The sequence below is a fragment of the Haliotis rubra genome, unplaced genomic scaffold, assembly GCF_003918875.1.
Source record: "Haliotis rubra isolate DU_JTF1 unplaced genomic scaffold, ASM391887v1 Scf315, whole genome shotgun sequence".
NCBI lineage: Eukaryota > Metazoa > Mollusca > Gastropoda > Lepetellida > Haliotidae > Haliotis > Haliotis rubra.
In genome coordinates, this window is record NW_025766986.1 from 112,425 (window position 1) to 127,542 (window position 15,118).

General features: G+C 41.2%; 1 protein-coding gene across 1 annotated transcript in view; it reads left to right on the top strand.

Moving 5' to 3' along the window:
* Nucleotides 1-1,850: 1,850 nt before the first annotated feature.
* Nucleotides 1,851-15,118, top strand: part of LOC124283410 (pro-neuregulin-2, membrane-bound isoform-like) — a 145,336-nt gene continuing 132,068 nt past the window's right edge. Inside the window, exon 1 of the mRNA XM_046719465.1 lies at nt 1,851-2,068. Coding sequence (XP_046575421.1) covers nt 2,014-2,068 — 55 coding nt within the window. The 5' untranslated portion in view covers nt 1,851-2,013. The remainder of the gene's footprint in view (nt 2,069-15,118) is intronic.

Here is a 15,118-nt window from a genome sequence, read left to right on the forward strand (position 1 = left end):
TAATGATTTCGCCTGTCCCCGTCGGGATACCATTTTTCACAGTCTACCAGGTTTTCGTCACCATATCTGTTCTTAGAACATGGGTATCTGCAACAGAATACCAACGGGTTGATAATTTCGAACTGAAGATTAAGTAACATCGTTTCAGAAGGTGTTTCCTGTAATACCTCTGCTGTCCTATAACTCTATGCATTCCAGAGCGTGTGAGAGGGTAGGCGCTGGACGCGAGGTGCACAACGAACCGCCCAAACCATCTTAAAGCATACTTAACAGTTTCAAACATTCGGTTCTTGTGAACAAACTGTACAACATTACGACTTCCATTTGGTCATGACATGTTCACGGTAGGACAGTAGCCTAGTTGATTAAGTGTTTGCTCGTCACCCTGAAGACCCTGGTTCGATTCCCTTCGTGGGCACAATGTGTGAAGCCCATGCTAGTGTCCCCAGAGGTAATTTTGCTTGAACAATGCTAAAATGCTTTTGTGGAAGCCCGATGGCTGAGTGGGTTAGACGTTTGACTTTATGTGCTGGGGATAAGGTGCCTGAGAGTCTGGGTTCGAATCCCGCATGGGGACTCCACCCAAGAAAAGTACTAGAATGTGTGCTTCATTTAGAAAGTGTAATCCCAAATATAACAGGTGTTACAATGCTAAAAAAAGGCGGAAAACCACACAAAAATCACTCTTTCCTTCACACTCAGTAACTGTAGTGTAAAAAAAGTACTCTTTCACAGAAATGATCATAAAATACATCCATGCTTGGACAGAGTACTGTGTCCCTGCTTGTGTCAAAAATTCAGAGACCGTCTCCGTGGTGTAGTGGTTAGAGCGTCCGCTCGGAGAGCGGAAGGTCGCGGGTTCGATCCCCGATCGCGTCAAACCAAAAGACGTTAAAATATGGTACTTGTTGGTTCCTGCCTGGCGCTCGGCATTAATTGGTACATCAAGGACTGGTCGGCTCGGAGTCAGTATAATGTGTCTGAGCGGGGTATCCATGCTTCACTGCCGCATGGTATCTCAGTGGGCTAGCACTATAAAACCAGCTTCAGTCTGGGTTAGTACAAGCAGCCGCACATACACATACACATGCATGCACGTCGTCATATGAGTGAAATATTCTCAAGCACGAGGTTAAACCCAATTTCACCTCACCTCACCTCAAAAATGCAGATCGTGTTTCCTTACATATTGCGTATAATCTACCGTTTTAATCATTCCGGGGAATGTCGGTAAATAAAGTGTATGCTGTCAGTCTAGAGGATTATTGTATCTACTGGTAGTTATTTTACCAATAATCGTAAGATTTATGTGATATATTCATTTCATACTTGCCGCAAGTAGAGAGCATATCGAGTGTCGTCTGCTTCATAGCTTTGTGATGCCTCGTAACTTCCACAAATCTTACTTACATGTATTATTCAGTCCACTGTTCCTGGTTTCAACTCTGATGACCTCGCCAATGCTGATGGGTCGTCGCTACTTGTATTGTATGTGTATAGTTCACCCTTAAGCAGATTTTGATTTAATCCATCAGATTAACTGTAAGACAAATCAACTCCACAACAGCTCATCGTGTTCTGTTGTGTATTTCGCAATTTCAACATTGAGAACTACGCATTAAGAAATATGGACTGCATAAAAATTCGGGATATGTGAGCACTGAATTGAAGAAATTAAAGCCAATAAAATCAGGTCCCGGTGAATATACAAGAATGGTTTGAAAGATGTATTGTCGGAAACCATTAGATCTTGAATAAAATCAATAAATGGTAGCTCCGAGATATGTTTGCCTTGCGCGGTGTAGCGCAGCTTGTGGTTGGTGTGTCCTGCCCGACATTCAACGGAGAGGCAACTGCCATCCTGAACGACTACGTCAGCCTGTCACGTCGTCGGTGATGTTTACTGGTCACCAAACCAGTCCACGTGTCGACCGAGAACCGTGTCAGTTGGAACTCTTTTGAATACCAGTTGTCAGGAATGTAGCATTGTGGAAGCGGGAATACTTCATTACAATGGGCGACAGTTCGAGTGGAATTGACGATATACGTATTGAGGTTCTCGATCCACGTAAGTGTTGTGTTCTTCGCTGATGCACATATTTGTTAAACATGACTAGACGTTAAACCGTCGCTTGATTCCCGAACCGGTGTTGATATCACGTTTAAAAGTCAGATGTCGTTTGTGGTCGATCAGAAAGGTGGGAAGTTTAAAAAAAAGAATGTTGTTAGCTGGCATTCAAGCAGCTTCCATTGTAATAAATGTTTTCTAAATATTTATGTTAACACTTGACAGATTCTTTATAGAACTGAAAAAAATTAAATGTTTAAGGGAGTCATGAAAGTAATGCTAGTAATATAGGCGGATTCAGAGGGGGAGTGCAGGGGTGCGCACCCCACCCCACCCTTTTTGTGCTGAAAGTTTGTTAAATGACCATTGAAACTCGGGTGAAAATGAAATGTGCACCCCTCCTTTTCTCAGTAGTAGTGCACCCCTCCTTTCTAAAAATGCTGTATCCGCCCCTGAGTAAAACAACAGTCAAATGATGTCGAATGTTCCTTTTATGTGCTGATCGAAAATTGAAAAACTCTATATTTCTGTTAATTACATATAATTGACATTCTAATCCTATTACGGTATCGTTTCTGGTATTTAAGAGAATAAATAAAACACTTGCAAAATTCACCCCATGGTATTAGTAAACGATGCATTTGTTCTTTAAACATGATGTTGCAATACTTAAGTACTTAACGGAGTTGGCTGTTCTAAGCACAGGTATCGATCGCCATGTCTATGATGTTCAAATCGCAGAATGCCGTCAAGTAGTTATTCAAATGCACTGCAGACTGCTAGCCACTTAATGACATTAAGCAATCTTTACAAGCTGCCAATATCCCAATAACAGTCGACAACATGTGCTTTTGAGATTGCATGTGCATGTATGTTTCTTTTGCGCCAACAACTCCCATAGTTTCAAAATGTTTCACTTACTGATTGAAACATACATTTCCTTCAGTTTCCACATTGTTTGTTTGGTTTTTAACAGAATTGTGTATTATCCCAAACTGGCATTCAAATGAGATATCGCTTGGATGAGATCACGTGATCTCTCCTAATATATATGTCAGCCTCAAAATGTTTTGTTGTGACGCCATCGTGACGTCATCATTATCAAATGACATCACTATTGTGTCTGCGGCTGAAGCTGTATAGCAGTACGTTTAAAGTTTAAACTGGTTTCCTGTCTAGTCCCAAATCAAAGATAATAATACTGATATCAATCACGTGAAAAAAAAGTTCGTGAAAGTACGAAGAAGCATAAGAACAGAAAATGTAAGCAGCAGGACGGATTGGTCGTGTGTATTTTCATTCATAACCTCGCCTCAATGAAAATACCAAATATGTATAACAATGTTGACGTCCGTATGACATCACTATCGGGAAGCGACTTTTGCAAAATGGCGTGTTCACTGACACGAGTTTTCAAAGGACCTTTTCGTTGTTTCAGAAGCAACGTATATGCATAAATGTGACATGTAAGTAGTCCGAAACTTCTGACAGTCTGCTGGTTGTTATTTTCTTTTTGTTTTCATTGTGACCAAGGGAAATAGTCAGAAATTAAGAGAAGTACCGTCATCGTTGTGCGTGAGTTTGCGTCAGTTATGGCGTCATGCTTTCAAAAAATATTAATATGTTTTGATGAATCTAGAAAATCATTGGCATACACCTATTTTATTTAACTATCGCTTGCTACGATACCTTTCCCATGCATGTTCTAAAACTAATGAGCAATTGTATGCAACAAGTAGGCGAACGGATACACAGTGTAAAATCTGAGATTGGCTTTGTATACATTTCAAACAAGTATTCTTTCACAGCGCGGCAACTCATATCTTCGATATATTTCGTTAGATTTCACTGAAACACTTCGTATTGGTGACAAAGTCCATTTGTCAGTTTATTTTTAACTGTATGAGAATTCAGGGATTCATGTAAGGAAGATGGTGTTGAATTTTACGGACGAAACGTAACCGACATACATGTGACGTGATTTTATAAACACTATGTAATATGGCTGAAACTTCACTTTGACGTTTGCGTATTTTCCAAAACATTCTCAGCGATTCTCGGTTCATTGATAATGTTTCAGAACGAGCATTGGTGATTCGATCATACAACAACAAAACTACTGCTGATCACAATGATACATCTTTTTCTTTTAAATTGCGCTAATTTGAGAAATAGTGAGTGAGTGAGTGAGTGTGTGAGTGAGTATTGTTTCCATTTAGCAATATTCCAGCAATACCACAGCGGAGGACACATGAAATGGGCTTCACACGTTATAGACCCGTGAAGATCCGGGTAGAATAGGTCTTCAGCAACTCATGCTTGCCACAAAAGGCGACTATGCTTGTCGTAAGAGCGACGAACGGGATCGCTTGGCTCGTAGTGAGAGGCGACTAACGTCACATCGGCATCAGCCATATCGGGTCAGGCTCGCTAACTTGGTTGACATATGTATGTATATAGCTAGAATATTGCTGAGTGCGGCGTAAAACTAAAGTCACTCACTCACACATTATATCCATGTGGGGAATCGAACTGGGGTCTTCTGCGTGACGAGCGAACGCTTTAACCACAAGGCTGTTGAGAAAAAGACGGCGAGGGTAGTTATCTATATATTTCTAAAAAACCTTACTTGGAGAATGCAGCTGCACCTCGAGTGGGTTATTCTCTGTGTAGGGGGGCGGTGGGGTAGCGTAGTGGTTAAAGCGTTCGTTCGTCACGCCGAACCCGGGTTCGATTCCCCACATGGGTACAATATGTGAAGCTCATTTCTGGTGTCCCACGCCGTGATATTGCTGGAATATTGCTAAAAGCGGCGTAAAACTAAACTCATTCACTCACTCACTCTGTGTAGGTTGCATTGTACGTTAAACAACTACCACGTGTACAGGGTTCTTCTCATATGAGATATCAACGTTATGCACGGCGTCTACATGGTGTTAATAAATTCGCTGGCCGTTAATAAATATTTACTCGCTTTTAATAACGACGACCTTTGAAAACAATCCGATCTCGGCAATGCCGAAAAAGTCCGGTTTCTGAACATTATTAATTTTTTGTTTCCTGAATATTCTCGGTTACATCAAACATTGAAACATCTGATATGGCTATAATATTCTTCGCTCACTCACTGGTCCTAAACCCGTAAGATTTAAAACCCGGTTAGAATTGGTCCCCAGTAACCCATGCTTGTCGTAAAAGGCGACTAACGGGATCGGGTGGTCAGGTTCGCTGACTTGGTTGACACATGTCATCGTATCCCAATTTCTTAGATCGATGCTCATGATGTTGATCACTAGATTGTCTGGTCCAGACTCGGTTATTTACAGACCGCCGCCATATACCTGGAATATTGCGGTGTAAAACAAAAACTCACTCACTCACTCTTGTCTCATGCTAACATGTTAATTTCCATATCACCAATATTGATTCGTCTGAAGTAAATCACAATTTTCAAATTCTTTCAATCAAGAGAGTAAGTTTTAATCAACAATGTAGCTCAGTATTTGCAAACAGCCGAATCTGATATTTAGATTCCAGGGTCTTTGTTGTCTGGTATTTTATTGATACAATATCACAGACATAGTCTATCCTCCTCAGCGACATCAAATGCCTTTTAAATACTCTCCAGAATAAATAATGTACAGAAAGAAATCACCTTCTAAAAACAATCAATCGTTGATTTGCTTAAGGGGAAGCGTGCAATTTAAACAATTTGTGATCGTTGAAGTTAATTGATTTAAGCTCTGTGTCCGGTTTTTGACACAGAGCATATGTCGTTTACGACATGCCCTCGGGGTGTATCAAATATCAATACAAATCTGTTAACTTTGAGAGAAAATGAAATAAATTCATTTTCACAATTGCATGTTAGATGCCATGAATGAACCGGTGTGGTCGAGCTGTTAAGACAGAGAAAGAGACATGATTTCCTTAAGTCAGGAAACTATGGTCACTCGGTAGATTGTCAGCCGATGTACCATCATCTCGCGCCATATATGGATAGAACAAGGAAGACATTCTGGGAGGAATTCTGACTCTAATATTATCAGGGATATCGATGAAACCGACAGTCAGATCCACATACGACAGTGGTAGCCATATGTTTAGAAGACACGCATCGTTTAACACAAGAAACAAATGGTGATTTTACAAAAAATAATACAATTTGTAAATATCACATTTACAAAATTGCAAAAATATCTTGTAAACTTCATCTTTACAAAAATGTAAATGTCTTGTAAATCTCATCTTTACAAGAGATTTACAAGCCTTTTTTTGCAGTGTAACTGTGGGAAACGAACAGGGACACTTACAGACACAAACAGACAGAGAATGTTAAACGGAGGATCCAGGGGCATTGAGCTACTGATAGGCAGTTGACAGACACCAGCAGACTAATCTGCAAAGTTACACGAAGAACATCTTATTTGACAGAGTTTAAACCGTTCAGGAAAAATCATGGCGAAACGTTCTGCGTCTCATTCTGCCGAAAGGTGAATGTTGTTCTTTAAAGATAAGCTACGCTTTTAAATTCCGTATTTCCTGACGAATTTATTACCTGTAAGACGCTTAAGATCTTTCATTACCCTTAAGATCTTTTGACTTAGCTTATCTTTAAACAACAACATTCAATTATCGGCAGAAAGAGACGCAAAACGTTTCGCCATGATTTTTTCCCGAACTGTCAGAAAGGGAGATAACTCGGGATTGCTTAGTTTATGATAAAAATTATCGAATTTGAGGTTTTGTTAAACCACAAGTGAAATACAGAAACATTTTATATTTTAATATATTTATTGACACAAACAAATAAGTAATTATGACAACAATTATATTATTCTGTTTATACTCATAATTGTATACGCCAACTCTGGCAAATCCTACATGGTTTGGTATGCTTTGGCTATCGACAAATCAGAAATTTTTATCTTAAAGGTAATAAAGTCCCGTACACCCTTTCAAAACACCAAGTAACTAATAGCATTAATTTTGAGGCCCTGACTCTGACACAGACGGTCTGACAGACACAAGCCAATATACAATATCACATGGATGACATTTACAGTAGGGTCTTGACACAGACACAGACAGTTTTACTGACACAAGCTGCTGTATGATATAGTGAATAAGCGAGTTTAGTTTTACGCCACCCTCAGCAATAATCCAGCTGTATCACGGGGGTCTGTAAATAATCGAGTCTGGACCAGACAATTCAGTGATCAACAGCATGAGCATCGATCTAAGCAATTGGGATACGACGACATGTGTCAACCAGGTCAGCGAACCTGACCACCCGATCCCGTTAGTCGCCTTTTACGACAACCAGGGGTTGCTGAAGATCATTTGTAACCTTGATCTTCACGGGACAATGTACTATAGCATATAACAAGGGAGACATATAGTTCATAATTCATAGTTATCGATTTTGTGTCTCAACACCTTTTGTCGATGCAAGTCACACTGATGTTATAACAGTGAACACCATTAGCATGTTTCCATTCCACCAACACTGACATGTAGCCCCCGACTTGATGAATTGTTTTAATCTATGGATCATCCTCATGTGCGAAGTACCGTCATCTCGCGGTCTCTTCTTGAGAAATCATTATCGTCGTCACAGAACACCACATTAGCCGAAGTCGTTAAAGCCACCGCGATTTCAACACGTCAACAACGCCTTAATGATTGTCAATACATAAATATATTCCAATTAATTTCACGAACACTCTCCATCACGTATGTCTTGGAAACCTCGTTTGATGAAATATCTTGTCAATAATATTGCCCCTCGTTAAGACTGGCTAATCTCCACCTGATGGCTGTGAGATGTCTGGCTGTGAGAATATACGTGTGGCATATAGACCTAGTGCTGTCGCACCGACATTGAATGTCCAAACACTAACTTATCAGGCGAAGATGTTGCTCGGTAGATGTAGTAGCAGCATCATGAGTGATGTTAGTGTCGGCAATATTGTGGAGGACGCCGAGTCTCCACAAGCAAATGCGATTGTGCGTACACGAATATATACGAATGTTATGCTTCTAGTGCATATCACACTGCTTCGTGAAGGTAATACCTACTTTAATGCTTCTAGTGCATATCACACTGCTTCGTGAAGGTAATACCTACTTTAATGCTTCTAGTGCATATCACACTGCCTCGTGAAGGTAATACCTACTTTAATGCTTCTAATGCATCCCACACTGCCTCGTGAAGGTAATACCTACTTTAATGCTTCTAGTGCATATCACACTGCCTCGTGAAGGTAATACCTACTTTAATGCTTCTAATGCATCTTAAACTGCCTCGTGAAGGTAATACCTAGTTTAATGCTTCTAATGCATCCCACACTGCCTCGTGAAGGTAATACCTAGTTTAATGCTTCTAATGCATCCCACACTGCCTCGTGAAGGTATTACCAAATTCAATGCCCCTAATGCATCCCACACTGCCTCGTGAAGGTATTACCGACTTCAATGCCCCTAATGTTATACATCCAACACTGTCTCTTGGAGGTAATAACGACTCTTATGAAGGCATTAACGCTGCAGCTAATGCCCCTTCATGCATCAACCGCTCTCAACACCCTCATAGAGGTAATAACGACTTTATGCTTTCACCGCTCTCACTACTGCCTCATGGGCGTAATAACGACTTTTATACGTTCGCCGCTCTCAACACTGCTGCATGGAGGTAATAACGACTTTATACGTTCGCCGCTCTCAACACTGCCTCATGGAGGTAATAACGACTTTATACGTTCGCCGCATCCAACACTGTCTCATGGAGGTAATAACGACTCTTATGCTTGTATCGCACTTAACGCTGCAGTTAATGCAGAATTATTGCGTCAACCGCTCTCAACACTGCCTCATAGAGGTAATAACGACTTTTATACTTTCACCGCTCTCACTACTGCATCATGGGCGTTATAACGACTTTTATACGTTCGCCGCTCTCAACACTGCTGCATGGAGGTAATAACGACTTTTATACGTTCGCCGCTCTCAACACTGCCGCATGGAGGTGATAACGACTTTTATACGTTCGCCGCTCTCACTACTGCCGCATGGAGGTGATAACGACTTTTATACGTTCGCCGCTCTCAACACTGCTGCATGGAGGTGATAACGACTTTTATACGTTCGCCGCTCTCAACACTGCCGCATGCTTCCATAGCTCTCAACACTGCCTCATGGAGGAAAAAACGACTTTTACACTTCCACCGCTTCACTACTGCCTCATGGAGGTAATATCGACTGTAGTACTTCCACCACTCTCGCCACTGCTTTCAGAAAGCTTTCAAAAGGACACTCGGTGTATATTTACTGGGGCGTGCGTTACTGTAATATGTCTTCTACATAATACATAACGAACCCAGTGCCAAGATAGGTGAGGTGAGGTGAAATCGGGTTTAACGTCGTGCTCGAGAATATTTCGCTCATATGACGACGTGCATGCGTGTGTATGTGTATGTGCAGCTGCTTGTACTAGCCCAGACTTAAGCTGGTTTTATAGTGCTAGCCCACTGAGATACCATGCCGCAGTGAAGCATGAATATCCCACTCAGCCACATTATACTGACTCCGAGCCGACCAGTCCTTGTTGTACCCATGAATGCCAAGCGCCAGGCAGGGACCAACAAGTACCATATTTTAACGTCTTTTGGTATGACGCGGTCGGGGATTGAACCCGCGACCTTCCGCTCTCCGGGCGGACGCTCTAACCACTACACCACGGAGGCGGTCAGTGCCAAGGTAGACAGGACGTTGTTACAATATTCCTGAAAGAGCTTATTGGTGAAACAACAGAACTAATATGAAGTTTAAACATTTCCACATTTCCACATTTGTAAGAGTGTAGGATACACACACGCGCGCGCAAATGACACAGGTAAGTAATCCATACGTATGCCGAATTGGGGCCCTTGTAATGTATGGGGAATTTATAGTAATACTATACTAGTATTACTAGCAATACCATATAGCTAACTATACATCACAAGGGCCCCAATTGGTGGAAGCATATGTAAATGAAGCAGACATAGAAAATGGCTAATGTAGTGTATGACAGCTTGGGAGCTCCGATTGTACTTCTTTCGGTTAAACGGTTCTTGGTTTCAATGCAAATATACCGACTCTCCTGGGTGCCTTGTATCCCAACTGTTGTATGTGCTGATCTATTGACGGTGGTGTGTATGTTCAGGTGTGAAGAAACGGCAATTCAGCAAACCGGTTCTCACACAGACTGTCAGCGTAAGCTACGGGAGTATGGCGTTAATCATTAATGGGAACCTTATTGATTTTGTACTTGATTTGAGTACTTGGAGGGAAATGTTTGCAGCCTCACATGTGAATGAAAACTAAAACCAATCGAAACCACTGTACCTGCAAAACACATACACACCTGGACAAAATGACAACCATAGTTTATCATACACTACCGGTCAAAAGAAAGTGTCCATGTTTGATGGTCCCTAAAAATGAAACAACCTGACTGACTGGTTTTACGCCGCTTTAGCAATATCCCAGCAATATCACGGCGGGCTTCACACATTGTACCCATGTTGGGAATCAAACCGGGGCCTTCGGCTTGACGAGCGAACGCTTTAACCACTAGGCTACCCCACCGCCCCACAAATGACACAAAGAGGATATGGTTAGATGTATATGTAATATGTAAACACAGTTGTGTTTTTATCTTAATCAAGCATGGTAACGTGTGTGCATCTGATTCAGGTTTATAGTGGATGTTTTCTTTTGCACGGCGTTTCATATTGAAATAACCAACAGAAGACACCTACTGATATGGATTACTTCGTGACAAGGCCATATCACGGAAACAGAGATCGATAACATTCAGATTCGTAAGTGTGCCTTGACAGTATGTATCTGACAACCCTATTGACAACTACCTCTGGACCTGTCTTTCACATGAAACGACCTTCAACTTGCAACCACCTGGAAAAACATGCTGTGTCCTTGTAAGACTTTTACAGAGGGAACCGTGGGATGTGTCTCTTAACTCTAAATGAGGCTTATGTTGTAGGTAGACATTTCAAGTGAGGTGCTTATATACTACCCATCATAAGCTTAGATGCACTTAAAGCATTCACTATATGTTATGCATATATATGGTTACATAGAAGATGAATTCTCCACTAACTTGGGGGAACCAACTACAAACTTTATTCTGATGTACTGCAAGAGGATCATGCATCAAATTGCTGAAAGCATGTGCAAATATCGTGCATGTGAACAGCTGCGTTTTTGTGTAATGCTTTGTTAATAATTCGCCAATTTTCACTCAAGTTCATCATTTAATGAACTCATGACAGTAATCTTTTCAACGTTACGAATTTGTTTTACAATACATCAGTTCATGTGTAAACAGTATGGAATATTTTGCAAAATCTAGCTAGCTTAAAACAATTGACAAAAGTAAGTGGCTACATTTACACTAGTGAGTCTAAACTTTTGATGGGCAGTTTATACATATACTATGTATCTGTTTAGAATCACTGTTATCAAGCAAATGACACATCTCTGATGCAAGTCTCACTTTACTGCTTTGGTGAAAACCACCAGCTGAAAAACATAGTAACAAAAATCGCTTCGAACCTGCGAACACACAATCGGAAGTTTCTGGCCTGCACAAGGGACGTAACTCTGCACAGCTAATTGCGCCGCCATTGATGACTGAACCACCCGTCCCCGTATTTCCATGTATAGAGGGCACAAGGGACGTAGCTCTGCACAGCTAATTGCGCCGCCTTTGCTGATTGAACTATCCGTCCCCGCTATTTCCATGTATAGGAATACCTTTTCTGGCTGGGTTGGTGGTGGGTGGGCATAATTTGATATGATTGAAACCCTCGTGAAATTCACTTCACCCACTTGCCTTTCAACAATGGACCCGTGAAGATCCGGATTAGAATTGGTCTTCAGTAGTTGAGTTGAGTTGGGTTTTGCGTCACATCGGCATTATTCCAGCCATATAGTGACGAGAACAAGTTTGCATTAATAAACATTGTAAGTACATACTCGGAATGAGTTTTATTTCAAAAACATATATTCATTACATTGTCATTTAAAAGCAGAAAAGTCATAGCATCAAATTTAAAGGCAGGCAATTTGTTTGTCACATTTCACAGTTACAATTTATGATAGTTACATTTCACAGTTATAATTTATGATACAGATCAACTTCTCTCAGGTAGTTCACTATCAGATGAGCGCTCACGCGGGAGAACAGATCTTTTAGGTTTGTTGCATCATAATGTGAGTCCCTTGCAGACGATAAGTCCACGCATTCAAGCAGAATATGCTTGATGGTGAAAACCTCATCGCAAGAGACACACATTGGGGGTCCATCCCCAACCGTTTTCAGCAGATAGTCATGAGTAAATCGACTGTGGCCAATACGACATCGTCGCAGAATTACCTCATCACGTCTTGACTGACAACCCAAGAAGGTATAACCAATTGTTGGTTTCAATTCATACAGTTTATTCTTCTTACTTGAGTGTCCCATCGTTTTGGTCTTCAGTAACTCATGCTTGTAAAATACGACTAACGGGATCGGGTGGTCAGGCTCGCTGACTTGGTTATCACATATACCGATCGATGCTCATGCTGTTGATCACTGGATTGGCTGGTCCTGATTATTTACAGACCGCCGCCATATAACTGGAATATTGCTGAGTGCGGCGTCAATCAACCAACCAACCAACAAACCAACCAACCAACCTTTCAACAATACTGTAGCTCGTGTGAAGTCGAAACAAAGAAGTGCGTTTCGTATGGATCCATGGTATATATTGGACCACGTGGGTAATATACGGGTATATATAATAGTGTATAATACCTCCAGGATACAGTGAGACATTCCCCAGTATCCGGGTAGTAACGATGCAGATATCAATCCCCCAAGTTACAACCTACGTATACCTCACGCCTCAGCAGTTTGTTTGACCCTGGATTATCCATTCACAGCGCGACATTCCGTGGCAAGCCAACTATTGTGGGGGTGGTCTATTTTTTGACAGAATTTATACAATGTCATTTGAACCCATGTTTTCGTGCATACGCTACATGTAGATGTGCCTACGCATAAAGCAGAATTATACATGAATGACAATAGGTTAAAAATAGACTGCATTCCTTCCTGTCCGGTTAACCATAAATATTTTTGTGGGCGATCTTTTTTCGGGACAAAGGTTTAAAAATGCAAATCTGAACTTAACTGAAAGGAATTCAGGGTGGGGTTTTTGTCATTGAAACTAAAAATACACATTATCTCCTCAGAACTGCTAAAATCAGCTCATAACATGCACGGAAATACCTCCGTGTGTGTCGGTCACTCCTGTACGTATACAATACAATTAGCACATATCTCTTTAATGCAATCGGACCTTTAATCTGACAGTCCTTGTCACTGCTTAGTTTTTTGTTCTAAAACTAGAATGCTTGGTATGTCAAATGTATGTTAAGAGCGCGAGCCGTGGTCACAGCTGAGATCGACCATCACGTGACTAGGTGGGGTGCTGTGTTGCAAGGTGAGCGCGCCTGTGACGTCATTGTTCATCGTGTCTGGTTGAAAGATCCGGTCAGCATTAGACGTCATAACTAGGCGATATGCAATGTACATTACCATGCGTAAATGTTAATTAATTATTATGTATATAATGTGTTCTGACAAATGTGTTACTACCTTGTGTGTTGTGTTAAACTTCCGCCTTCCTGAATCTATGTCAGAAGATGAATTTCTTTGGAGTGAGTGAGTGAGCCTGACCACCCGATCCCGTTAGTCGCCTTTTACGACAAGCATAGTCGCCTTTTATGACAAGAATGGGTTGCTGAAGACCTGTTCTACCCCGGATCTTCACGGGTCTCTTTGGAAGATTTGTATGACTGAAAACTGATGACATGAGGTCTTTGCATGCAATCCAAATATACAGCAGCATCATTAAACCGACATTTTGAAAGTTTCAAACGTTTTACCACTTTATCCTTGCTAGGATTGTATGTTCGTTTTAACGGTACATGCAACGTTATTCCTGCAAGGGGAAATGGGGTAGCCTAGTGGGCAAAGCGTTCGGTCGTCATGCCGAAGTCCCAGGTTTGATTCCCCACCTGGGTACAACGTGAAGCCCGTTTCTGGTGTGCCCCTCTGTGATATTACTGGAATATTGCTAAAAGCGGCGTAAAATTAAACTCACTCACTCACTCATAATTCCTGCTATATGTATGTGACCTCGGTCTGCAAGTAATCGACACTTGATCAGACAATCTAGTGATAGATATCATGAGCATCGATATACTTCTTCCTTGAAGAAGAAGACCGCCTCCGTGGTGTAGTGGTTAGAGCGTCCGCCCGGAGAGCGGAAGGTCGCGGGTTCGATCCCCGACCGCGTCATACCAAAAGACGTTAAAATATGGTACTTGTTGGTCCCTGCCTGGCGCTCGGCATTAATGGGTACAACAAGGACTGGTCGGCATGCACGTCGTCATATGAGCGAAATATTCTCAAGCACGACGTTAAACCCTATTTCACCTCACCTCACCTCATTGAAGAAGAAAACCTTCCGGGTGTGCTTTGGGTTTATAAAAAACCTACAAGTTACCTATGTGTTATAAATGATATTTTCACTACGAATTAAACTTGTAGCTGATGTTGAACGCTGAAATGTTTAAACAGCGTATAACCAAACTCACAAAGTCCCATAATATGCCTTAAGGAGTTGCGAAATACAAGAAACATGTTGAATTCGGATGAATCACCGATTATGGAATCTCTTCTCAAATGCCAATCAAAAGAAAATGTAAACTTAGATTTGACCAGACTATTACAAACGTTATCAAAATATCAGTACCCTGAAAATAGATGTCCACACATTAAGTTTCAGGTCCAACACACAACTATGAAATCCACATATAAACATCATCGAAAAACATTTCGTTTTTGTTTCATTTCCATCAACCAGCATGTATGAATAGTTTCACAGAAGAAACATTTCCATTTTATCGTATTTGTTTCCGTTGTATTTT